General features: G+C 47.5%; 1 protein-coding gene across 11 annotated transcripts; it reads right to left on the bottom strand.

Annotated features, from left to right (window-relative positions):
• Positions 1-800: 800 nt before the first annotated feature.
• On the bottom strand, positions 801-24125 carry HSD17B7 (hydroxysteroid 17-beta dehydrogenase 7). 11 transcript variants are annotated; one of them, XR_006707036.1, is made up of 11 exons: positions 24048-24125; positions 22139-22342; positions 18087-18179; positions 16433-16547; positions 12701-12895; positions 9051-9155; positions 8283-8339; positions 4822-4920; positions 3603-3635; positions 2381-2479; positions 2088-2195 (listed from the first exon to the last, which is right to left on the bottom strand). XR_006707036.1 is itself a non-coding variant. In XM_045456626.1 (10 exons), the coding sequence occupies exons 1-10, from the start codon at positions 24080-24082 to the stop codon at positions 2094-2096; spliced, it is 1038 nt and encodes a 345-aa protein (XP_045312582.1). In that variant the 5' UTR covers positions 24083-24125; the 3' UTR covers positions 801-2093. The 11 variants fall into 11 exon arrangements, 9 of the variants coding, with proteins under 9 accessions (XP_045312582.1, XP_045312583.1, XP_045312584.1 ...); XM_045456626.1 differs by lacking the exon at positions 2381-2479 and having other exon boundaries at positions 801-2195; XM_045456627.1 differs by lacking the exons at positions 2381-2479; positions 3603-3635 and having other exon boundaries at positions 801-2195.
• Between the last annotated feature and the right edge of the window lie 3099 nt (positions 24126-27224).

Raw genomic sequence — 27224 nt, 5'->3', positions numbered from 1 at the left:
CTAGTAGCCACGTTCAGATACAGAGACAGTGAAACCTGAGACGATTTAATGACAAGAACCAATTGTTGAGGTATGCCACTCGGGGTATGTACTTGGTGGGGGCCAGGGGAGCTGTGATTTGTTCTCTATTTCAAAGAAACCTGATAAAATGGCTCAGAAAATATGCAGAGCCCCAACCCACGGACGCATCATAAATGGCAGGATACCGGGATTTAGTTCATGTTTCAAGTCTCCTCTGGGGCACTTCCTGTAGAACAGAAATAAATAATAGTTTGTGCTGACTGTGCATCTACTAGGATATAGTCTCACAATCCTTCGAGGTCGCACTGGTAGCACTATTAAATATTTTGTAGTTAAATCCAGGTATAAATGGAAGAGATTTGCCCTAAGTCGTTAAGTTAGTTAATGACTGAACCCAAATTTGATCCAGTGTCCGCCCAGCCCCAGAATCCACACTCTTCCCCTGGTACCATCCTGCTGGTCTGGATGCTGCCAACCAATTCTCAGTCAGATGGGACACGGACAGTCATCACGGTACGCGGCACCGTTTGAACCAGGATGTTCCGGTCTGTTCATCTCTGATAAAAACCGTATGGTTGGGGCGCCCAGGTGGCTCGGTCGGTTGAGCATCCGACTCTTGATTCTGGCTCAGGTCATGACGTCACAGTTTGTGAGTTCGAGACCCACGTGGAGGCTGCCTGGGATTCTCCCTCCCCTCTCCCCTTCTCCTCCGCTCACATTCTTTCTCCGTCTCTCTCTCTCTCTCAAAATAAACATTAAAAAAAAACATACTGTCACCATTCTCAAAAAATGCTCTTTATTCATTCCCATGTGTTATTGCATTTAATGTCCCTCCACACCCGTGACCACAGGAAGCAGGACGCTAACTACTCCACCTCCCTGATGTGGAGCCCGAGATCCACAATAAAGTGCTTCCTGCAAACTTGCAGTGTGAGTGGCTGCGAGAGTTCAACCCAGCCTGCCCTCCACTCTCCAACCCCAAAGACAGTCCTTCTCTTCACGCACAGAATGTTTAACGTCATCAACGGCATCTCTAGCAACAAAATTAGAGAAACCATAACCAAAATCCGTACTGAGAATGTATAGAAATGACATTTCTAGAACGTGTTTTGCTTTTATTAAGTCATTCAAACTTTTGCTCACTTTATTACAATCCAGGTAGGGTGCTGGTTGTATTTGGGGCAAAAACACCTAGGCATCTCATAGCATTTTGTCTTCACATCACGCAAACTTGAGTCCTAACCACAGTCCTAACCACTGACACCAGCAGATAGCTCACTGGCAATTATTCAGTTGGAAAATTTGACACAACGTGAGTAAATCACGTTTTGCTGCAAGTGTGCCTATGCTAAAATATAATCACGAACACAGGTTGGTCAGTAATGAACCAATTTGCAAATGGTGCTAAGGGTCGGGCGCGGTATTGACACAGGCCACCTCAACATCAGTAAAAGACACTTTCAAAAGACAGGATTCAAGTGGTGCAAACACAAAGACACTTCTGTTCCTGCGATGAACTACATGGGTATCTGTATTAGGACTGTTAGGATGCTAACGATGTCAGGATTTTTAGAAGCAGCATGTGGAGGAAGAAATCGGGTACAAGACCTAAGAAAACCGTTCACAAGAAAAGGGACACAGCTCAGATTACCGCTCAGAGGGCGACCGGTACTTTCTCCTGCTCGAGCAGGCCAAGTGGAAGACCAGCGAGTGCCTGTGTCACGGCTACTCGGGTCCACACCTCATCCCACGCCGTGGGCCTTGGGCTCCAGTTGGCAGAACCAATGAGCACATACTTGGTTGGGTGACCCTCGCACAATTTTGCTGTGACACCATCCTGGAGACTATGTAACTGATATTTTACTTACCCATTTTTTTCTCCTGTGTACACACACACGCACACACGCACACACACACACACACACACACACACACACACACACAGTCTTAGAATCCTGAAAGGAAGGAAAAGAGACCCTTCTAGTTCATGGTCTCCCAAAAGTGCACATCATCCAACTCAACGGAAGTCCAGAATGCGCAGAAGGCACCCAGTGTTTCAGAGGGGATAACGGTCAGCTCTGATGATTTCTTTTTTGAATGGTGGCCCTAACGTGCTTTTCCAGTTCCAGTAAGTTTTGGTAAAATTTTTCAGCGGTGTCTTCATCTAGGTCCATCTAGAAAAGAAGCGAAGACAGCGATGACCAGAGAGGAAAAATGAAACAAATGGGCTCTGTGTAAAAGGAAGGCCTTCAACATACATTAGAGAACCGGAAACAAGAGAACAGGGCCGGGAGGACAGGGCCGGGGTTTCCGACTCTGAGATCCTGAGGACGTGTTAAGACCAAACTCCAACACTCACCAAACCTACCGACGCTGCCCTTGCCCAGCAAGACTGAAAGGTCTGGTTTTTCTCTCCCCGCTAACCCCTGTGCATCCAGTAACAGAAGACATCAACCGACTGTCATATAAGGACAAAACAGAAAGATCAAAAGATTCTTTTTGAACTCAAACCGCCATCTACCTAATGTCCACCTTCTTTCATACGGAGCCCTAGTTTCAGCTGGGTGCACTGCCCTCCAGATAAAAGCCCACATGTCCAGGCTCCACTGAAGATGCTGGGTGCCATGCATTCACGCTTTGGCCAGCGAGGTCTGAGTGGAAGCATGTTGTACTGCCCAGGAGTCTCCTTTACAGGCATGCACATCCCTTCCTTTCTCCCTGCTTCTGTACTGCTCTCTTGAGCCATAAGAATGAGCGCCACACCTTATGGACGGTAGAGGGGCGACGGAAGGACCCTGGGGACCTGACAATTTGGGGGGTGCCAGACCGGCCCAACGCTACCTCTCTCCAAAACCGCTTTTATGCGCAAGAAATCTAAGCTTTCATCTTGTTTAACCTGCTGTTATTTCACACTCTTCTGTTTTAAGTGATACACCGTATGTAAAGGCAAGCTTTAACCCCCTGTAAAATAAAGTGGTGTCTCTTTTCAGGTCAACACCGAGCCTAAACTTCGGAAAAAAACAGTCTCTTTCTTCCCAGAGCTGAGAGGCTGAAAATCAAAGAAAACTTAACATTCTGGAAATAACATTTACATTCATTTAAAACCCTGTCAAGCATTTTTCCATACTGGAACTGTTAGAGGTGTCTGAGATCTCCTCCAACCCCACCTCTGAACAGAGGAGAAAGCTGACTTCTCTGAATTAATCAACATTTAAAACACTTTCTTCAATGCATTTCAATGAAATGCCAGTAAAATATTTTGGTGCATGGAATTAAACATTTTCTCCCCGCTCATAAACAAGGCATTCCCTCTAAGGGCCTTTTTAAAAGGAAGCTTATTGGAGCGCCTGGGTGGCTCAGTCGGTTAAGCATCCAACTTCAGCTCAGGTCATGATCTCGTGGCTCGTGGGTTCGAGCCCCGTGTGGGGCACTGAAGCTGACAACTCGGAGCCTGGAGCCTGCTTTGGACTCTATGTCTCCCTCTCTCTCTCTGCTCCTCCCCTGCTCACGTTCTGCCTCTCAAAACTGAACAAATGTTAAAGAAAACAAAAATTTGTAAACAAGGAAGCTTACGAACTTACAATAGAATTCCCAAGGATTTCTTCTTCAGGATACTATGAAGTGTTACATAAAATTTGAAGGGAAAACAAGTCATAGAGTCAGGAAACAGAAACAGCAGGATGAGACATCACACACACACACACACACACACACACACACACACACACACACACACACGAACTGCAGCAACTTCTCAGAGCCTGTCCTGGGCCAGTGTGCATCGTGGAGGCCTCGGAAAAGGGGGAATAAAATACGAGGCATTTCTCAAACTTGGCTGACAAACTGCTTTTTGCAAATCTTCTCAAGGAACCAGAATCCCACGGGGCATATTTTGGAAAACGCTGGAGGTTCAGAGGTTCACTGTTAGTAAACAGACACCATGGGAAGCGAGAGCACAGTCCCCTCAGGCCTCACGTTCCTCACACAGACAAGACCACCGCCGATTATGCGACGTCGCTGGGGTAACTGGTCTGCCTCCATCTCGTTTTATTTTCTGCCAATGCCTCCCACGTAAATGAGGCAGTGGGAAATGGGAGGCTGAAATAAACCTTGCTGACAGGGACAAAAATACAACAAAAATAGTTCTGTAAGTCCAGAAGAAATTTCCCTATTTTCTTGTATGTCACTCCATGTGTGACTTCTTTCTGGAAGACTATACGGAGTCTAAAAAACAGCACTCTGGGTTTTTTTCCCACAGTTCATCCCCTGCCTCCTGAAAATACCAATGCACGGAAGCCAGTAACTGTCGCGAGCAGAACTGAACACCCAAAGGGAAGTTAACTTCACTCAGATGCTTCATGCTTCACCCAAGTTGCAGCACATCTATTGAACACCTATCACACGCGAGGCAACGTGCTCAAAAAGGGGGTATAATCCTCCTGCTCACAGAGCTTACAGTTGGCCAGAGAAGTCCGGCGTTGAATAAATCCTACACAGAAGAGGTATGAGATGTCAAGAGAGCCTACGACGGAGGCACTGGACCTGGTCTACCGGGTCACACAGGGCTGAGGGACAAGCCGAGGTCTCAAGCGTAAGCAGAAATTGTCCGTCAGTTGAAAGAAGAGGTAAACATTCAGGCAGAGGACATGCAAAGGCCCGGAGGCAGGAGGCAGGAGGGAGCAGATGGAAAGGAAAACAGGCCAGTGTGATGCCAGCGACCAGAACAGGAAACGAGGGAAGGGAAGCTGGGACGCCATGAGGGCCAGTTCAGCAGCCGAGCCACAGTGTAAACACATTTACCTTCTGGGTCATTACGTAATTGCTTCCAAAGCCAGTGGTGGCGCTCAGGTATTTGGTCAGGGGATTGAGAGACTCGGGCTTTTGGTGGAAAAGCCATACCTAGGAAGGAAGAGGGTGTCCATGATTCTTTTCTTCTTCTGCCCGACATGAGTGAGGCTGGTAGGGATTGATAATCAGCACTTTACCAAGCTCCAAACAAACTCTAAACCTTCTCTTGAATATCATCAGCTAACTGTAACGTCTTCATGAACCACTACTGTACCCTGAAGGAAGTAGGGCAATCTGCTTAATGGTCCTCTTTGAAAATTTATTTAAAGCAAAAAACCCCTTGTGTTTTAGCCATCTCTCCCCTTAATCCCAAATTGAAGGTCACAGCATGGAGACGAGCTTTTTTGGAGTTGATACTCAGCTCATGCCACCATGATATATTGTTACGTTATTTCACCTTCTTAATAGGCCTGAATGTGAACACCATTCAGGAGATGTACTGGTAAAAAGTAAGTCTCCCTACCTTCACAATTTTCCAGCCACCTAGCTCTCCCCTCTGGAAGCAAGCTAGTATCTTACATATTCCTCCAAAGAAAAGGTATTTGCTTAAAAGCTTGTATATTCTTTTTTCTTACTCAAATGGAAGCCAAATGTATACTATTCCATACTTTGCCATTTTCATTTGAACAATAGGCCCTTTGAGATATTTTCAACTCGGTAAATAGAAAGCTGTTTCATTCTTTTTTAAAGAAACAGTGCTCTATCTCATGGATGGAAATCGACACAATCAATCAAGGATGTAATGTACACAATCAATTTCCAAAGGATGGACATACATGCTGTCTCCAGCCTCTGCTAGTACAAACCACGCTGCAGCGAATGATCTAAGTCTGAGAACATCCGTAAGATAAATACCAATGATGGAATTTCTGGGTCAAGGGGACGTGCGTGTGTTATTCTGAATGATCTTGCCCAACAGTCCTTGATCCAGGCTATGTCAGTCAACCCTCCCCCTGGCTAGATGGGAGAACGTTCTCTCTCTACGCCCCTGGCAGGACAGTGAGGTACCAAACTTTCTAATCTTTGCTGATCAGAGTTGAGAAACCATCTCATTACAGCCTTAAGGGGGCTGCCTCCTAGTATGAGTAAGGTCGAGCACCTTTCCGTGTGATTAAGACAGTTTAAGAACTCTCTGTTCACACCCTTTGCCCACTGTTCCAATAGGTTGTTGTTTCTCTGGACTGTTGAAGCTCCCTAACCAGGAAGAAACTTAACCTGTTACTGCGATATGAGTGCCAGGTACCTTTTCTTGGGCATCGTGGTTAGTCTTTGGAGTAGACTTACAGTGAGGATTTGGGTCACACAAAATTTGATTACTTTTATTTAATCAAAATGTTCAGTCTGTTCCTGGGAGTAAGGAATTAGACGATTTAGAAACGTCCCCCATACTTCCTTCTAGTCATTATGTATTCTAACTCCGTCGTGTGTAAATCTTTGAATTTATCTAGAGTTTTATTTGGGCGTGAGGTATGAAGATCCTATTCTATTTTTTGGCACAATTTCCAGAATAACCCCTCTCTCCCACTAATTTGGAAGGCCATCGTTGTCATATACTAGATGCCTGTGTGCTGGGGCCTGTCCTGAATTTCCTATTCTACTCCACTGACCTGTCCATGCACCTGCCAGAACTATACTGTTTTCATTAGGACAGTTTTCTTTGAAATCGTTAACGCTGAAACACACAAAACCCTTTATAGTAAAGCTTCCTCTCGTCCGTGCCTGGAATTCCTGTTTTGCAGATAATGATAAAAGCAAATGAAAACATGTGCCCCGGCGTTCGCAGCCAGAAACCGGAGACGTGGGATCTGAAGAGAGTCCGTAGAATTCCAGAGTCCACGCCCTCAACCACTGTGCTTTCGGCCACTCCGGCTTAGCCCACGTAAGGAGGTGAATCTCACCTGAGATCCTTCCTGCTCGTGCGCTGTACCCAAATCCCCATCCATCCACATCCACCAGCATCTACAACCATCACTAAATGGCAGTCAGGGGGATACTGACTCACCCATCGACATTTTAGGAAAAAACAGCAGGGTCACAACAGATTTCTTTAAACTGTGACATGGGTCACACTGTCCTATCCAGAGCCAACTTATCCCTCAGAGCCCAGACCAAGGAAGCAAAGCCTGCTTCAACCAGCCCGGCTCCCACTGATCCCCCGGTGATTAGTCCGAGGACTTACCACCCGATGACAGAATGTCTTATTTTCTCGCCTATTTTTATTTTCGACATTCTCTTTTTTTCCAAATACGACTCTAAGCGCCTTAGTACCTGGAGGTTTTGTCTTCTAAGTGTTCCTTGCACTGCCGACGCTCAGTATATACTTGACCGCCACACCTGATTTTCGGTATCTGGGATGTGAATGAGTAATCACATTGTCTCTAATGCTTTGGCAAATATATTAAGGACTCATTAGAAGTGCCTTAAAAGCACTTGCTTCTACAATCAATTTGTGTCCCTATAATAAATGCATTCATTTCTGCAACGTTTACCAAAACAAGAGTGGCAACCAATTTCTTTCATGTTTTCCTTGGTTAATTTCAACTCAGCCAAGATTTAAGAGGCTGCTAAGTACAAGCACTACAGTGACAGAGGACAGATAAGCTTCATCTCATGTGACAATTCGGATCCGTTAGCAGAGGGCACCCTTGGGCCCTGGGTTGACAAACCCTCAGAGACAGCACTTCCATAGTTAATCATGTCTGCCACACGGGATCCACTTGTCACGTGTGATTTAAGGAAATGCACTGGTTTTCTAACAAAGCAACAAACCGATTCTCTAATATTTAAACAGAGGAAAGAGAATCTTCGTATAAGGAAACGGGAGTTGGACTGTGTCGCCCATACTCTTGGCCTGAAAGATGACCTTCTCCATGGAACCGAGGGCCCGGCGACCATCCTGCTCTGCCTGCCCCTGTAGTATTCCGCTGCTCTGCTCTCTAGCTGTTGGCGGACTTTGCTTCCACAGACGTGCTGTCCCTACAACCATGGTATCCAGGGCTATGGTGGATACTAAACTTAAACTTCACTCCTAATACTCTGCACTCGGCCTTATGGTCCCCCTTAGTCCAAAACAGGACGCTGATGATTTACATAGCCTATCGTTTCTGTTGAGATTGTTTCCACTATCAGTGAGCTGCAATTTATATCCGCTCTGGGGCACCTGAGTGGCTCAGTCGGTTGAACATCCGACTTTGGCTCAGGCCGCGATCTCACGGTGCGTGAGTTCGAGCCCCACATCGGGCTCTCTGCTGTCAGCACGGAACCTGCTTCGGATCCTCTGTCCCTCCTCTCTCTGCTCCTCCCCCGCTCGCACTCCTTCTCTCTTAAAAATAAGTAAACATTTAAAATACGTACGTAAATACATTTATATCTGCTTAGCGACCGTACAAGCTACTGCAACTCTAGCGACCTACCAGGGCTTCTGTTCCATTGTACGGTGTCAAAGTGAAAGCATTTGCAAAAAAGCGAAGCTGAGGAAAAGAAAACGACAGTCATTTTGTGGTGGTTTAGAAGAGTCACCAAAGCATTATTCATTCACACACTGAAAAAAGGTTAACTTGCATTTCGTATCACTGAACACTTAAGTATCACAAGTCTAAAAGAGAAATATCACATAATCGCCATCACTCTGAGCCAGCCACTTTTAACACGGAGGCGAATTTCCTTCTCATCTTTTCCCCTTGCCTGCCACAACAGAGGGACGTTTTCTGCCAGAGCTCTGCGAGAGAGAAACCTTTCCCGTAAGCAAGCATTTTCTAACGTGTGCTGTGGAAACTCTGGTCCTGCCACATGCCCAAAGCACAAAACAAAAACAAATGAGCAAAAACATGGTTCCGTGGTCATACAACGCACAGCCATTCCCTTCTTGGGGAACTTTCAATGCATTGACTGCTCAGAGAAATCCACTTTAACGTCACCTAACACAGATTTCCCCAAATTATGCCATCCTAGAACTCTTGGGAGCTACGATGCATGATCAAAGGCTCATTCCCTTAAAGAGAAGGGGCCATTCAGATGGGTGGTGCTGCGGGAGACGTAGAGGTTCCTTACTAAGGAACCTCCGACGAAGTGAAACCCTGCCACCTTCTGGTTCAACTGCTTAGATCATTTCCCAACCCTTAAACACACCTTTTGGGTCCCAAGTCGAAGAGAAAGTAGGAGCAGAAGCGTCCGTCACTCACCAGCCATATGATTGGCATCAGCAGTGTCCACACAAAGGGAGGGAGAATTCCACACGTCATATTGGTCACCATGGTACCCGGGCACACCACACTGGAATACAGACCCTGGGAGCAGAGACAGGAGCAGTCGTAAGACTCAAATTCCGTGCATATCAACGCAGCCCATCTACATGGTCCTGAATACAGGAGAGATGCCAATGAGCCAGGAAGCCAGGGCGCAGAGGGTTTGTGCTCTGAGCTGCCCTCGAAGGTGGGCAAGCCATTGCGGCGTAAGAATCACGTGTGGAGAGCTCGCTACGGAGAGGCACTCAGGATGCAAAAACTAGTTAAGACAGGGTCTCTGCTCTCAAGAAACTCCCAGTACAAAGAACAGCCACGCTGGAGGCTGGAAGAGAAAAGCAGGATCTGGTTACCCGAGTCTGCGACGTGTTGGTGTAATCAAAGGCCAGTTTATTGATCGTAGTAAGTCCTGAAGATGAAGAAGACATTTCCAGTACGGTGTCTGCCTTCAAGAAGTTTCTGATCTACACGTCACAGACAGCCAAACCTAAAAGCCTGGGTCTGCCCCCCGCAGGCACATAAGAAGCACACCTCTAGCTCGAGGGGGGAGCTCGTGCCGTGAGAGGGGAATGGAGGGTTGCGTGTGGCGCCACAAAGACACCCCTCGCGCAGCCAGCCCTCCATCAGCTCCCTAGCCGGGCACCTGTCATTTTAGAAAGATCTGCCCTAGGAAGAGAGCCCAGCTACCAGGAAGGCCCTGTGCGGGCTTTCCTAATCCCTGGAGCACTGGGATTCGTCTTGCTAGTTTATTCAGGTCAATTTTTACTACATTTTACCTCACGTAGCTGCTGACCATTTTAACTCCTACTTTCCTCGCTTGTAATTTTCTGTTTTCTTTTAAAAGGAAATAGGACACATCAGCGTACCACCAACTGGTCAGTGGACAGAAAGCGCCCTGGGTAACAGAAGCTAGAGTTCTGCTTTCTTTATTCAGAGCTGCAGAGGTCTGATGGCGCCTGACACAGACAATCCAATGCCCGGGGATCCTGTGGTCCACCAAAGGTCCCCTGAAAACAGTTAAGAGCCTGGACTCATCAGCGACCCCAAATTCTTCCCAGGAAAGTAACATAGCTCCCCCCCGCAGATAGCTGAGGAGGATTTCTTATGCTGGCAGCTAGCTAGGAAGTTAGGGCCTACTCAGTCCTAAGCGAAGAAACCTAGGAACTGAAACCCAAGGTCCCTGAGACACGTGATGTTCTAATGTTGAGCAACAAAAGAAACAAACAAGGAGGCAGCCTCGTCCAAGAACATGGTCCCCCCACACATCACAGGGAATCAGCTGTGAGGACCTGAGTGGTTCGCAGACGCGTGTGACGGGTCATTCATGAACGATTAAACTCTACCAGGTAGCCTGCACGGACCCGCCAGCATTTCCAGTGCTACAAGCCTTTAAAAGGATGGAGTTCTTCCGGGGCGCCTGGGTGGCTCCGTCAGTTAAGCGTCCGACTTTGGCTCAGGTCACGATCTCGTGGTCCGTGGGTTCGAGCCACGCGTCGGGCTCTGTGCTGACAGCTCGGAGCATGGAGCCTGCTTCAGATTCTGTGTCTCCCCTCTCTCTGCCCCTCCCCCACTTATGCTCTGTCTCTCAAAAATAAATAAATATATATATAAAAAAAAGGAAAACCAATCATACAGACGTTAGAAGGCAGCAGCATTAGCCAAAACTCTCTTTCTTGTAAAAGATGAAATCCCAAAGCTTACTGGACAATTAAAACATACGCAAAATCCCAGAGCCTTTTACGAAAAGAGCAGCTAATCCACTCTGACCTTGTCCCCAAAAGGGAGCTGCCAGAAACAAGCAGTTGTGACAACTTTTTAAACATCCCAAGGAACCTCAGAAGGAGGCCAACAACTAGACCAACACACAAACTCAAGAAATAACAATAATAATCCTGATGATGATGGCCATATAAACACGTACAAGCACAGGTGCACACACATAGACCACACGCCTTCTGTACACCGGGGCACCTCCGCACGTGCACACACCACCTACACGATCACATTCACATCTGCACACACCTGCAAACCCGACAGGTACGTGTGGGCAGGCACACCCTCGTGTGCACACACGTGCAGACGCGCGCACGCACAAGCGCATTCCGAGACCACGGCCGCGACTGCATCACACCCGGCCCCTCTTCAACCCTCCTAACGAATCTGTGAAGCAGGCACTGTTTTTCAGATGAGGAAACTGAGGCACGGGGAGATGAGATAATTTGTCCAAGGATTCCAATCCAGTTCTAGGGGAATGTTCTCAGCTTCAACTCTTCACTGAGAGGCACGGTTCTAGGACCCGGACCACAGAAGAGAGAGCTCCAGCTGACAGGGTGTCCATTCCAGAATAAACCAGGTCTAGACTATCACAGAAGGCCCAGACTATGGGGGCGCCTGGGTGGCTCAGTCGGTTAACTGGCTGACTCTTGATTTCGGCTCAGGTTACGATCTCAGAGTTCACGAGTTCGAGCCCCGCATTAGGCTCTGCGCTGACGGTGCGGGGCCTGCTTCGGATCCTGTCTCCCTCTCTCTGCCTCTCTCCTGCGTGTGCTCTCTCTCAGAAATAAATAAATTAAAAAAAAAAAAAAAGTCTTAGACTATTTCTGACGTATCATTAGAGAAGGTTCGGCAAGGGCAGACAGCTCCTTGGTTATCTTTTTCTCTCTCCTTTCTCTGCAACCCTAAGCCTGGCCCAGTGCCCTACATGCGGTAGGTCTTTTGTAAATATTAGTGGAATTAAATTTCCCCACAGTCCCACACTCAAACAGCAGAGTCAAAGCAAACAAAGGAAAATGCCATGGGAAAGACTGGAGATTTTCAGTTAAGATTTTAGACCCGAACAAGAGAGACATTCAGAGCAGCAGTGAGTTCCAGACCACAGAGGCCACAAGGAGCCAGCGAGACTGACAAGGGTTGCCTTCTGCAAAGACACACCCCCTAAACCCAGCGTCCTCATAAAGACAGAGCTCTGGAGCGTCACCCAAGCCCACTGTGCAGAAGGCTTTGTCACCCCTGGCTGTCCTGTAGCCCCTGATATGGCAGACACTGGGACACAGCATGGTTTAGTGGGAAAATTCCAACCTACAGTCACACGGCCCTGGGCTCAACTCTGAGCTCTACCATTAGTAACAAGTTGTGCGTGACGGCTGGGGGCAATCACCTAACCCTCATCTGAAGATGGGGATACTCAGAACTACTGTCCGCACTGTCCCTGGGACAGGAAAGGCATTGAATGACACACACAGGTAAAGATACAGCACCTGAAACGCAGTAGGTGCTTCATAGTAGGTACTCGCATCATTCGTGGGTCCCGTTCTGCTGCGGAAGCCAGAGCTGCTGAGGAGCTACGGGACGGCGAATGAATGCCCGTGTACCCAAGGCCAGGAGCTAATTATCTCTGCCCTAAAACTTTGACACGCACCACCTGTCACTCCTATTCATGTCTTCTCTTGTCTTCACGGCAATCCTGCTCAAGAAACAGTACCGCATCTTCTAAGTGACAACAGTTGACAGAAAGCCAAGGTGACCAGAAAATCAACTGTAGTTCAGAAATCACCACCCTGCCATTTCTGCGTCACGGAGACAGGACTCACCCGCGAGTTGAAGTTCCTGTTCACAGCCACGCTGAGCAGGTCAACCGCGTACTTGGAGGAGCTGTAGGGCTCCTGGCCTCTGCTGTGTTGGATGTCCTCGAGGCAGAAATTCGATTTCCTCGCATTGCGAGACGATGTCCAGATAAGCTGGGAAGGACTGTCACTGTGACAGAGGAGAGGTGCCAGTTCCTGAATCTGAAGGAGATTTTAAAAAGAACAAAAAAGGAACAAAAAATGGATCAAAATCTACCGGAGGCGTACAGGGTAACAACCGGGAAACTACTATAAATGTATGCTGCGACTGAACAGGTAGGTCGTTGCCGGGGCGGCTCTTACAGACACGCGAGAGAGGAGGCCAGAATGATCCATGTGGAAATGAGTTCGAGACATCAGACGAACTGATGTTTAGCTTCATAAAGGTACAGATGGTTACATATAAAAACATTTATAACATATACTATAACATCACTATAACATATACTAAGATATACATGGGTTACTATGCACGGATTCTCTCCCTGCTCCGTCAGCCTAGAAGCTACTGATGCATCAATAGCAACGAGCCCTCGAATCTCGGTTTCTAATACCACTGTCCAGCAAGAGGAACCAGATCTCCTTAGAGAAAAGGCGGATTCTAGGACTGGGGCAGGAAATGTACCCGATCAGCCCACAGCATCGTGCAGTGCCAGAACGGGCATGCTCAAAACATAAACGGGAAACCATGACAATGAGGCTATGTCAAAGACATGCAATATCCAACAGAGAGCACCCCCAATGGCCCAAAGGGACACAACTTGAGCAAATCGTTTTTTTGCACAAAATACGGTATTTACAACTCAAAGTAGGAAATGAGTATCCACAAGCCCACGTGAATATAATAAATGATTTTTTTTAGCTTTTTTGAGATCAAATCGACCAAGAAATGATTGCATAAAGAATTAAATGGGGGGGGGGGGGGCGCCTGGATGGCTCAGTTGGTTAAGCATCCAACTTCAGCTCAGGTCATGATCTCATGATTCATGAGTTCAAGCCTCGCATCAGGCTCTGTGCTGACAGCTCAGAGCCTGGAGCCTGCTTCAAATTCTGTGTCTCCCTCTCTCTCTCTGCCCCGACCCTACTCACTCTCTCTCAAAACTAAATAAATGTTAAAAAAAAAAAAAAATTAAAAAAAAAAAGAATTAAATGGGGAACAGACAAATCTTTTTTGCAGAAAACTTCCAGATAATTTAGGTAGCTAATCGACCCTTCAGGGGGTCAAACACAACCTCTTAAGCGTGAGCTACACACACTAACTCTCTTCCAAAGAGTACAATATGGAAAAGGAGAGAAAAACCAGAGAGGAACTTGACAATGAGAAACCTGACTGACACTACCTTGAGCCAGGGGATCGAAGAGAACATCAATGCTGATAAGCCACGTTGACAGTTCACACCCTTGATATTATGTGACGAGAATGGTACTTAACCTCTGTGGTCCTCCTCCCACACATGACTCAAGTCTAACCACGAGAAAAACTTCAGACAAATCCCAACTGAGGGCTGCCTACAAAATACCTCAGCAGTGATCCTCAAAACTGTCAAGGTCATCAAAACCAAGGGCAGTCTGAACAACTGTCACAACCAAGGGGAACCTAAGGGGACAGCTACTAAATGTACTGTGGTATCCAAGGTGGGATCTTAGAAAATTGAAGAAATCTGAATGAAGTTTGGACTCCTGCTAATAACAAGGTTGGTTCTCAGATTGCAACAAATGTACTACATCAAGGAAAGGTGTTAAATGAGACAGAAAACTGGGGGTCCAGGAACTCTCTGTACTATATTTGCAGTAATTCTGTAAATCAAACTATTGGAAAACAAACAAAAAACTTACTAAAGAAAAACCTAGGAAAGTTTCCAGATGCACTCCATCCACATTTGTGATGAACAAATAAATCAAATGCAAGCAAGAAAACTCAAAAACACGAGATTAAATCAAGTTAACTGGTACCACTCTGTGCTTGGAACTTCACGGAAATTACCTCTATACTTTGTAACGATCCTAAAAGTTTGGTCATGTTGCATATGGATCAAACTTGGGATGGATCCATTTATAAAATGCACTGACACCTGGAACCTAGAATCCAAGTTTGCGTTCCACTGAAAGTGGTAAGATTCTTAAACCTATTTGAAGAGAGTGGGAAGCATTCTAAGCCTCCTGATTATTTTATTAGACAAATCAATTCCCAAACTCCAGCTGCCTTGCCCACCTGTCAAAGGATCCACAGGCTGGGTCATGTCACCAGGACACCTATGCTAACTCTGCCGACGGCCACCACCCTCCTACACCATTCTCCTCACCCAGATGACCCCAATGCTTGATCTTCTGAACAACCGAATTTTTAAACACTAGATTCATCAAAAAACTCACAGAGTCGTAATAGCAATAATTATCTTCTATCATTATCGATTAATTTAATAATTCAAGAAGAGGGCAAAGAACGAGTATTATAAAAAGATACAGGAAATACTAGATAACTGATCTGTGGAAAGGTATAAAAACAAAGACCAGACAAGAATTCAATGCCGTTCTGACCTTACGTTTTAACGAACTTTTGCCATTGAAAAAGTAACAGCACATGGCATAAAATAAACAGCACTAAAGGTTATAGACTGAAACATGAAAGTCCCCCTCCTTGCTGATACCCTGGTACCCGAGTTCATCAAGGTGACCAGTGCTCCCAGCTTCCTCTGTATCCTTCTAGAAATATTATACACATTTATCTACACTCTGTGAGGATACATCTTCTCCTGTGTGTTTACATACACGAGACCACACTATACACATTATGCCTCGCTATTCCTTCTTTATGATAAAATGCTAGAAGCTGTCCCACAGAAGTGCAAAATATTTATCACATGTCTTTGAACGGGTCCATACTGTTCCAGAGTTTGGGTAGACCTTCATTTATTGCAAATACAGGCTGGTGCTGAAAGAGGTCCAATTTTAAGGGAAATTAGGCTTAAGGTGGAGACAAGTGGCGGCGAATAAAAAGGTGTCAGAAATACAGGTTCTGTGCTGGCCAACCCAGCATCAGAAGGAGTCCCTCCAACACCAAGGAATTACAGGCAACCAGCAACGTGGTCTGGCATTACTTCACGCAGACAGTAAAGCTGTCCCATGGGGTCAAGCCTGAGGCAAGAGCCCTGAACAAGCCAGGCAAACTGCACATCTCCTGCTTAACTCCACGCGCGTGCCTGGAACTGTAACGCAGTATAGACACCCACGAATCCGCAATCACACCCAAGAAACCCGATCAATAAAAGATCGGGTATGAATTCCCATTTAACAACGGCTTGCCCACCACCCCATCCTATCTGATGCCAAGCCCAGTGTCAAAGAACATTCAGAACAGGACTCGTATACTTTCTCACAGTTCTGCGCACGCGTGCGTGCACGCACGCACGCATGCACGCACACACGCACGCACACACACACACACACATGCCGTGTGCCTCTTTCGCATTTTTCTCTCCACTCTCTAGAGCCAATGTCAAAAGAAAAAATTAATGTATCAATACACTGCTTTAGGGAAGCAACGTTTTCAGAGAATACAGCGATCATCCTATTTAAGTACTCAACGATTTAATGCTAGCCAGGAATTTGTGAGCTGAACAAAGAGCCCTGGGCTGCAGCCATGTGAGCCTTCAAGGTTACAACACTAATGTGAGCCGAATGAGCCTCAAGTCTTTTTACCAGGATGAAGTGGCCAAAGACGTTGGTCTCAAACACCTCCTGGAGCCCGTCGGCAGTGATTTGATCTTCCTGGGTCAGCAATCCTTCAGCTGTGGAGAACATATGAATCACTTTTCTGAAACAGGAGAAGACAATTGTATGACTTTTAAAAGCTTCTTTAACTGAAGATCCTGAAAAACGCTCCCTACTGCCCCTCCCCTGCCCCAAAACTACATTTTCCTTGATCCTATAACATCAGGAATAAAAACGTGGGGTTCCTGGGTGGCTCCGCTGGTTAAGCAGCCGACTCGATCTCGGCCCCAGTCATGATCTCACGGTTTGTGAGTTCGAGCCCCGTGTCGGGCTCTGTGCTGACAGCGTGCGGGGCCTGCTTGGGATGCTCTCTCTCCTTCTCTCTCTGCCCCTCCCCCACTCGGTCTCTCACAAAATAAGTAAACCTTTTTTTAAGTTTTTTTTTAATGTTTTATTTATTTTTGAGAGCCAGAGAGACAGAGCACGAGCTGGGAAGGGGCAGAGACAAAGGGAGACACAGAATCCGAAACAGGCTCCAGGCTCTGAGCTGTCAGCACAGAGCCCGACGCGGGGCTCGATCTCATGAACCATGAGATGGTGACCTGAGCCAAAGTCAGACGTTTAACCGACTAAGTCACCCAGGCGCCCTAAATGTTTTTTTAAAAAGAATAAAAGTGTCGATTTCTCAGACTGTGTCACTGTGAGTGCATAATAAGGCGCAAAAATGCTTCCTTTCTCCTAATTCAGAGACATATTTACATACCTCTAACTCCTACCACCAACAGGAACCTGACACAAAAAACCTGCTGCTAAAAGTCTCTTCACCTTTTCCCGCATTGGGGTGCAGGTGAACCTCTGTGGGGAAATAACAGCCATGCCAAGGGGAAAATGTCTCACCCCAGCACAAACTGATGTTTAACTGCGAAAGTTACACAGGTTAGTTTTCTACGGGGAATTCCTGAAGCACCCAACATATTAACACGGTGATTTGCCACGAGATCAATTTATTAGGTAAAGACCAGCGTGTGTGTGTGTGTGTGTGTGTGTGTGTGTGTGTGTGCGTGTGATGGAAGAGAAGTAAAATAAAAGTAGCAATGTAGTAAGGAGCGTGCAAAAAGAATATGAATATCTATTTATAAGTACACGAGGTCACAAAATAAGGCATATTTCTTACTACAGGTCATGGTTAAATACTTCTGGAGCCACTGTGCTACTCTGTATGGGGAATCTCCCAGGGGCACCTTTAGCTGGGCGCGCTCCCCAGCTCACCGGGCAAAGCACCTGCCACAGAGTTGGGAGATACTTCCAAAGCAGGTCTCGTGGATACTGGAGTCTCGTGGACAATGCTGCCTGATTCTGAAATGTTCTTTCTGCTAATCACACCCAGGCAGACTAGAAATGCACCTTCTGAAACATCCAGCCGTTTGGAATGTCCTGGAGACCTAGAACACCCTGAGATCCAGGACTTCCAGCCTCTCCCACAGAAGACGGATGCTTTTCTTTCATGATGCGGCTGCAACACTTCCTGTCTCGACTCTTGTCCACCGCCCCTCAGCCCCCTAACTTAACCTGCCGAGGGCAAAACCAGGCAAAAAAAGGAACGGGTTCCTTCCACTGGGTTCATCTAGAAATTGAACATTACCTTGAAAAGAGGCCAGAGAAAAGCGCTTTGATATTCAGCTGTGGGTTGGGCATGATCCCAGCGTTCAGATAGACATAGTCTAATCTCTGAAACCTGCAAGGAAAACACCACGATAAGACGGTTCATTATCCCGAGAGCAACTGGAATAAAGAAAGCCTATGAGGGACAGAAAACACTTTCTGAACCAAAAAAAGCGGCCACAGCCAGTTGAAGGGAATGTACAACACATCACACATTACACCCACTTCTTTCTCAACGGTTTCTCTTTAGCCACAAGAAGTATCTGAGTATTCTTTTTCTTTGTTTTTGACGGTGGCTGCAAACAGAATTTGGGGAGCTAGGCTGGGTTTTGAAGTTACATCTCAGATCAACACTCCTCCCACCTCCATCCTCCCAATTAGGATCTGCACACGGCTACCCTCGGTCTACTAAATCAACTCTCCTTCTGGTCTTAGAAACATTTTGCCTTTTTTTTTTTTTTTTTTTTTTAAACAGTCACAGGGGCGCCTGGGTGGCTCAGTCGGTTAAGCGGCCGACTTCAGCTCAGGTCATGATCTCACGGTCTGTGAGTTCGAGCCCCGCGTCAGGCTCTGTGCTGACAGCTCGGAGCCTGGAGCCTGCTTCGGATTCTGTGTCTCTCTCTGCCCCTCCCCCGTTCATGCTCTGTCTCTCTCTGTCTCAAAAATAAACAAACATTAAAAAAAAATTTAAAAAAAAAAGAGTCACATCTTCCCTGTTGATAGGTAAAATTTATATCATATTGATAATCGCCCAATCTGATCCATTAATGCTGGAACCTGAATGCCAAGATAGCTACTGAAGCAAAAGATGCATGTGGAAACCTGTCACTGTTCGTGGCCTCTGTATCACAAGATGAGGGGGGCTCATAAGAATACAAGGAGATTACGGAAGCTGAATGGGGGGAAGGCACATGTCATGGAACCCGTCATGGAGAGAACAGTGAAATGTGGACTAAAGGGAGCACTTTCATACTGAAACCCCATGTAAGACTTAATGTAGTGTACTCCTCGAGCTAGGGGCAAGCCTGCCCTCGTGACACTCACAGACATCATGAATATTCAGAATATCCCCTAGACTTCTGCGCATTACACGGTCTCCGTGCCCTCTTGTGTGCAGCCCAAGACAACACGGGCCGTAGCTACTAAAGCTGGGACCTTAAAATACATCCACGCTCACCAATTCAGATCCCACACAAACATTTCTTGATCAGTCTACAAGTAATGAACAGCCAAATGACTCTAATTACTAAATTTACTGTTTAAAATACTGACGTGGAAGGGGTGCCTGGGTGGCTCAGTCGGTTGACATCCGACTTCGGCTCAGGTCAGGATCTCACGGTTCGTGAGTTCGAGCCCCGCGTCGGGCTCTGTGCGGACAGCCCGGAGCCTGCTTTGGGTTCTGTGTCTCCCTCTCTCTCTCTCTGGCCCTCCCCTGTTCACCCTCTGTCTGTCTGTCTCCCTCTCTCTCTCAAAAATAAAAAAGTTATAAAAAATTATTTTTAAACATGCTGATGTGGATACTACTGGACCATCCACATAAGCACCAGTCATGTGGGCCCATCTATTGTTGGATGTTCCGTTACCTAATTTGCAAACTTCCATCTAAGAACATGAACACATCTTGCTAGGAATGGAAAGGAAATGTTTTAGCAAAGGGTGGAAATTACACCAGAATGCCAGATTCAGGTCTGGCTTCAGTAAAATGGCATACTTAGCACTCTCAAAGATTAAGTGATGGAACATTAAGTGCTCTAGTCTGGATAAAATGGAACTACAATTTCTTACTGGTTTTCCTCTGCACGTAGCTTACAGAAGAGAGTCGTGCGGCCAGAAAACCCAGGTGTCAGGAGTGGTGCTGAATTAGCCAACGGAAGGGGCCTTCCCAAGCTCTCTTTGGCTCGAATTTACCTCGGGTCTACCATCGTGGACAACCATTTGGGGCCATTAAGTGCAGGAGATCCTTTTTTTTTTTAAGGTTATTTATTTATTTTGAGAGAGACAGATATGAGCAGGGTCGGGGCAGAGACAGGATCCCAAGGGGGCTCCACACTGTCAGCGCAGAGCCCAGTGTGGGGCTCGAACTCATGAACCGTGAGATCATGACCTGAGCTGAAGTCGGACACTCAACCGACTGAGCTCCCCAGGTGCCCCAGGAGATTCTTGACATAGTAATGGATATGTCTGGACACGAGCACACATCCCCAAATTTGTGACTCTTACTATAACTATCATTTCCTAACTTTGGGAGACACCACTCAGCTCAGCAAGAGCTGTTCTGCTGATGAAATAAATTCATCAAAGCTGCACAAAATGCTGACGGCAGACACGTATTACCTTCGTGCTCCCTTCCACCTTACTGCCCTGCGGCCTCAAATCCCTGCGAAATCACTACAACTCACACTAAATGCTAAGTCACTAAGCTTGTGATAACTAAACATCTTGAAACTTTGAAGGCAACTGAGAAAAGTCAATACTATGAACGTTACAACTTAAAATCTCGAAAGTCAACCGTACTAGCACGGGCTACTCTTAACTGAGGACAAAGGCTCTTCTCTGCTAAGTGAGGAAACACCACGAAATCTCTACAAAACAGAAAAGACACGCTGGCTGAGAAGGTTTGGGGAAAGCAATGCCTGAAACCTGATTTGAGCTCGAAACGTCTGTCCTGACGCTAGGGTTTTTAAATACCTTTATTGTGCGGTTTCACAGACTTGGAAAGTCAAAGTTATGGAAGAGCAGGGGATAGGAAATGTAGATATTGTCAGTTTTTTAGAAGGATGATGTGGCAGAAAATTCCAGGAGCTCAGGACTAGTGAGAAGTGAGATTTCCCAACAGGGTGAGGCTACACTCAGAAGAGCCGGGTGAAGAAGGCCGGCTTCCACCTTCACCCTGTCCCTTGTGTCTTTGGAACAGGGACAGGCAAATGGCCAGCAATTCCCACACGCAAAACACAAAGTTGCATTCTTCAGTAGATGCCTTTACCAAGAAGGCCTTCCTCGTTTTTACTGGACATCATTTTACTGTCCACGGAAACAAAGCGGCTTAAGGACCTCGAGGACAGGGGCGCCTGGGTGCCTCAGCCCATTGAGCGTCTGGCTTTGGCTCAGGTCATGATCTCACAGTTCGTGGGTTTGAGCCCCGCATCGGGCTCTGTGCTGACAGCTCAGAGCCTGGATTCTGTGTGCCCCTCCCCTGCTACTGCTCTGTCTCTCTCTGTCCCTCAAAAATGAATAAATGTTTAAAAAAAAACTTAAAAACGAAAAGGACCTCAAGGACAAAAATGTTTGAAAATTAAGTATTCCACATATCTCCGGGGCTCAGTACGGACCAGTGCAGGGCTCCTGACCTTTTTGGATCATAAATTCTTCCTAGAATTTAAAATTTACAAAAAAAACAAACAACGAAAAAAAAAGCTTGCCTTCTTTCCCCAGAAAACAAATGCACTGTGCACCTGTATGCGATTTTGTGCACACTTTCTAGGGAGTTATACGTCCAAGGACCCTACTCCTTCATACACCAAATATTTCTCAGATACCTGTTATATGCCAGTTACTGTGTCGATGTGAACAAATCTTTATGGACCTGTGGGGGAAAAAATCTCCGAAGAAATAGGATGTAGACGTGGGCTCTAAGACCAACCCAACCGACAGGAAGTCCAACCACCTTCTCAGCCACATTCCTCTTATCTCTGCGTCTCAGGCTCTTCACCTGGTAAATGTCAACACCTGTCCAACCTACTTCATGCAGGTGTGACACAGAGGAAAGATACAAAAACTGCATTCAGAAAGGAATCACCTTGCTGTCCACGCAACTGACCACACATCAAGGCGTCCTCATAAATTCATCCCCGTGAGATAATCACGGTTACGATTGAGCACGAAGGTGCGATGAGTCGCTCCATACGGATCTCCCCAGCACGACTACGGCTTGCGCCGCGCCTGTTTCTTTGTAGGTTTCCCTACCCTTTCATATTCTGTTCGCCACTGTGTGACGCAATCGGGTGAGCGAAAACCCATCAGCAAGAGGCGTACCTTTGCTTGAGCTCCCGGGAAGCCCGGAACACCGACTGCAGGTCGCTGACATCCACCTGCACGATGCTGACCTCGGCGAGGGGGCGAGAGGCCAGCAGAGCCTCGCGGACCGCTTCCGCTTTGCTCCTGTTCCTGCAGGCCAGACACAGGTGCAGCTCGTGGTCCTCCTCCAGCAGCCGCTTGCAGAGGGCGAGGCCAACGCCGCTGGGGGTCAGTTCGGACACGGAACACGCGTTAATTCAGGCGGTGCCACAGAGGCCTTTCCCCCCGGTTCAGAGAGCCGACCTTGTCAACGTGAGCTCCGATGAGGGGCCCGGGCGGGGAGAAAAGACTCAAAAACTATGAAAAGAAAGGAACCCCCCACCCCAACTGAACAGTCAGTCCCTCTCTCAGGACGCTGTCCCGTTTGTTTCTCTCATTCTGCAAACGCTGTCACCCACAAATAACTGCACTGCAAATGAGAGCTGTCTTTCAATGCAGCGATTAACCTGCGAGCAGGGTTCCTTCTGTACTTGTTACGACACTCATGAACGTGATTCAGAGCATCGCCAGCAAGAGCTGAAAAGAGCATCATATGAGCTGTTTCCCGTGTGCATGTTTGACTTTGCTGTCTAGGTTGCTCAAGGGCAAGGGCTCCACGCCCCGTTGGTATGGTGGCCACTATCAGGGGCAAGAGCAGCTCCCGATAAGGACTGGATGGATCTTTTACTACCACGGCAGGAGGCGGGTTCCTCTCAACTACTACGAGATCGAATAACCACTAGGAGAGAAAAAACTCAACGCGATTAAGTAGAAGGTAGGAAGAGGAAATACAAGATGGGCACCAGGAAAGAGGACAAGTCAAGGATAGATAAAACTCCTTAGAAAAGGCATTTGAAACTGCACAGTAGGTGGGAACAGTACTCAGACCAGCCTGGCTGGGGGCGGCCGGAGCCTGGGCTTTGCCAACAGAGCATCAGGTGTATTTACACTTGTTCCTCCTCACTTGAGAATAGCAGGTCTTTACGGTAATTATCCAATTGCATCCATCACAACGTATGCAAAAGAAGCAAACATACAAAATCAACTCTGGGTCACTTCAAGGACAGCTTGGGAAGCCCCGAATCCGTTGTTCAGGGCACTGAGGAGAGGACACGCTAAACCAGGCCACTCACAGACACCTGCCACGCTGGCTTAGCTAATAGGGATGCGGCTAGGTAACCCCGAGTGGACGGATTTTAGATGACATTGGACATATCCCCTGCCTTCATCCCTCCCCACTGCAACGGGCAGGAGAATGGCTGGGGCTGGGGCTGGGGGGGTGTCGCCTCCACACATTCTTCACATTAGTGCAAAGAAAACAGAGGGCGCAGAGTCCACGCGGGCAACCCCGGAATAACTAGAAACGGGCGGTGACGGTGCTGTGCGCGCCTCCCGGGACTTTGCAGAAGACGGTTAGTTTTGTAACAGTGTGTGCAGGCGTCCAGCTCTGTGCTGGATGGAATGACACACCCCACCCCGACCCCGTCCTCCTGCTCACGGGTGTCGACACATATCCGGGGTGCAGCGTCCTGCACAGACAGGACACCGGGACTACAAGACGGACCAGGTGCAGGAGGCGGGGGTCGGCGTGGAGAGCGCCCCTGTCCCGGACACCAACAGGACCCCCGCGACGCCCCCAGGCTGCTTTTCCGCCGTCACGTTCAATTCCGGCACCGGCTACCGAGCCCCCTGCGCGGCCGGACGCCGGGACGTCGCGCGCCGGGGACCCGGGAACAGCGGGGCAGGTGCTCGCGCGAGGTCCCACCGCGCAAGGCCGGGGACGCGCGCTCCCGGGGGCGGTCGCCGGCGGTGGCCCGCCCCGTACTTCCTGCTCCCTGAGACCCCTGACCCGCCGCTGCCGCCGCCGCGACCGCCGAGGACGCCTCACCTGCTCGCCCCGGTGACCAACACCGCTTTCCGCATGGTCTCCCACCGCGCCGCCCTGCCGCGGAGCAGGCATCCGCCACTGCCTCTCGAGCGGTGGAAACCAGAAGCCCTCCTAGGCCACGCCCACGCCGCTGCTGTCCAATCAGGACCCGACGGTGCTCCCCTCGCGTCATCGGCTCTTCTCCAATCGCGGCCGGCGGTGCGCTCTAGGCGCCGGGCCCCGGGTGGGGTGAGGTAGGCCGAGGGGCGGAGCCGCACCCGAGCCAATCCGGACGCTCGTCGTCCCTCCGTAGCTCAGGTGTCCCGCGGGACCCACCCGGCTCCTGCTGCACCTGCCCTTTGCCGGGTCGGGCTTTCCCCCGGCAGAGCACTGGGGCGCGGGATGCGTGGCACGCACGGGATCTGTACCCTGGTGCCCCCGCCTGGCCTCTATTGCAGGAAGGCCTCAGGATGTTTGCACCAGAACTCCTTGTCTTAGAGAAAAGATTTGGGTCTAGAAGTTAAAGTTTGGGTATTGTCATCTACTTCGTTTTCTACTCCTTTTGGGATGTGTGGGTCCAGGCACTGTGCCCCTTTACAGACAAGCTTCTGGTCCCAGACCTGCCGTTCCTCTAACAAAAAAAATCCTCTTTGGAAAAATGAACATTGATTTCCTTAAAAATTGTTTATACAATCATGGATGAGTTGCCAGTGAGAACCTAAGAACTTCATAGGAGATTATCAGTGGTGTACTATAAACTCCTACTTCAGAGCTTCTCAAACTGTGATAAACAACCCCTTTTGTTTTTCCCAGCCATCCCAGATGGGTACTCCTGAAAAATACGAGAGCAATGAGTTATGAGAAAAATGAAATAAAAAGCAAAGGATGCAAAATTCAAGCCCGGATTTTTTTATTATTAGATTTAACACATAAAAGAGTCTTCTGCCCAAGTGCTATAAAAGTTTCTAATGCTTAATCCAGGTTTCTATATTTATCGTGCATTGGTAACAAGGTGACCATCACTGGTCCGGGTTCACGCTAAGAAACTCCCCACATCATGTATCTAACTCTAGGGAACACGCTTTAATCCACCTCATGGCCTCTGTAACAGTTTCAATTATTTATACACAGCAATGATCCCCGAGCAATATGAGACTGATATAATCTATACTGTCTTTGGAAATCATAGAGGTCTTGATTAATTTGATATTGTAACAGCACTCCAACCCGTTGTAAGAGTTAAGTCGCTTCAAGTGTATGTGCCTCTGGCCTTAGGGAGTAAAGAACCAAACTTTCCCAGAAGATAAGACCGGACTACATTCGAAAACGGGTGCCACGGAGGCCAGCACGTCTGTGCCGGGTCATGTTGACACATAACTAACTGCCTGGGCGCCTGCTTCTCCTGCACACGGCCCCCCTCCCTTCCCCCATGCCTTCTCCTTTAAAACGCTCCAGCTTCACCTGGATGGGGAGATGGTCTTTGAGAAGTTAGTCTACGATCTTCCCAGGTCGCTGGCTTCCTTGAATAAAGCATCCTTTGTTTCCCACCATCACTTGTTTCTCAAGTGTTGATTTCGAGTGGGGAGCAGCTGAACCCGAGTTCAGAACTGGTTCTCTGTCCACTGATAATATCAGCTAGTTTAGAAATCCCTTATCTTATACCAATAAATTTATATTAAAAATAAATCCTATTATTTAAATATTGGATTCCTAAATAATCATAGTTTTTTCAATTTTTTAGAGAGAGAGTGGGGGGGGGGCAAGAGGGGCAGAGAGAGAGAGAGAGAGAGAGAGAAAGTGATAGAGAGAATCCCAAGCAGGCTCCATGCTCAGTGCAGAGCCCAACTCGGTCCTTGTCCCCATGACCCTATGATCCTGACCTAAGCCAAAATCAAGAGTTGGTTGCTTAACTGACTGAGCTGCCCTGGGCCCCAAAACTTCGTTATTGTTCTCTGGATGGAACTCAGCTCCTACCCTTACCCCATGTTTCAACCATTCTAAAGAAACCACACTTTACCAATATTTTCTGGGAGTCCTAAGACTAAAGTTAACCCCAATGTTTACAGTCTAGACCCAAAGGCTCCTTTTAAAGTGTCCTAGGGCTCAGAAGTGACATGTAAAGGGAATACAACCCCATGTTTGTCCTGTGGCAAACTCATTCCTACGAGGGCAGGTGGGGGGGGGGCGCAGATTCTGGAGAGTCAGCATCACCACAATCTGGGGATGACAAGAGTACAGGACTATGAGTTAAATGAAGGCAGGAAAAGCAGAGTGAGACAGGCAGTCTCCTACTAGCGTGATGTCCGTCCCATCCAAGGCGGGAAACCTTGGTCTCTGCTTCCTTCTTTCATTTGAAGTTGGGGCTTTCAAAGTTCTTTAACATTCACGGGATGGGCCGAACCACTAGAGGGGCCAGAGAGACTAAGAGAACGGAAATCTGTTGACAACACATGTCATTGAATTTTGTATTTTAAAAAATATTTTATCACGTGTAGGACACAGCTCAGTAAAAGTTATAATATATAGTTTACTGATAGGTGAGTTAGTATGACTTTCATCTTCCCAAACTAGTCATCTTGAGTTTGTATTGTTTGTGAGCTGTTTTCCTGGAAACCAGAAAAACCTGGTACACAATGATTGATCCCGTTTACCCCTGGCAAACCTTGGCCCCTTGATCAGAATAGTAAATTGACTATTTACTGCCTTATAAAATAAATTTTGCTCTACCCTGAACCCTGAAACCGATCTTTGGTTTCTTTTATGGTACCTGAAACAGTCCTCAGGTAGACAAAGATCAGTAAAGTTACCTTTAGCACCCATGACAGAGCTCTATTCTGGGTCCTCAGAAACCTCTCCAGAACTAACTTGTCTCTGGTTTGCAAACAGGGTCAGAAAACAAAACAAAACAAAACAAACAAACAAACAAAACAGCTACCGTGGGGCCATGTAGCATTTCTTGTGGGTGTCTTTTATCTGTCTCCTCTTCCAATCACTGTACATCCAGCCTGGACCAAACCTGCTTTAAGAGTGGGATCTGACCCATTTCCTCAGGTAGCAAGAGGTAATATGTCTCTTATCCGTAAGGAGTTATTGTTCGGTGTGAGTCAAGGACCACAAGATGAGTGTGTATACTTCTTTTTCAAATACGAGATGAATATAAAATTGTAAGTGGCGACAAATCAGTATGTAGTGCTCAAT

This window comes from Leopardus geoffroyi, chromosome C3 (assembly GCF_018350155.1).
Source record: "Leopardus geoffroyi isolate Oge1 chromosome C3, O.geoffroyi_Oge1_pat1.0, whole genome shotgun sequence".
Taxonomy (NCBI): Eukaryota; Metazoa; Chordata; class Mammalia; order Carnivora; family Felidae; genus Leopardus; species Leopardus geoffroyi.
Note: the sequence above shows the minus strand (reverse complement) of the source record. Positions and strands in the feature narration are given on the sequence as shown.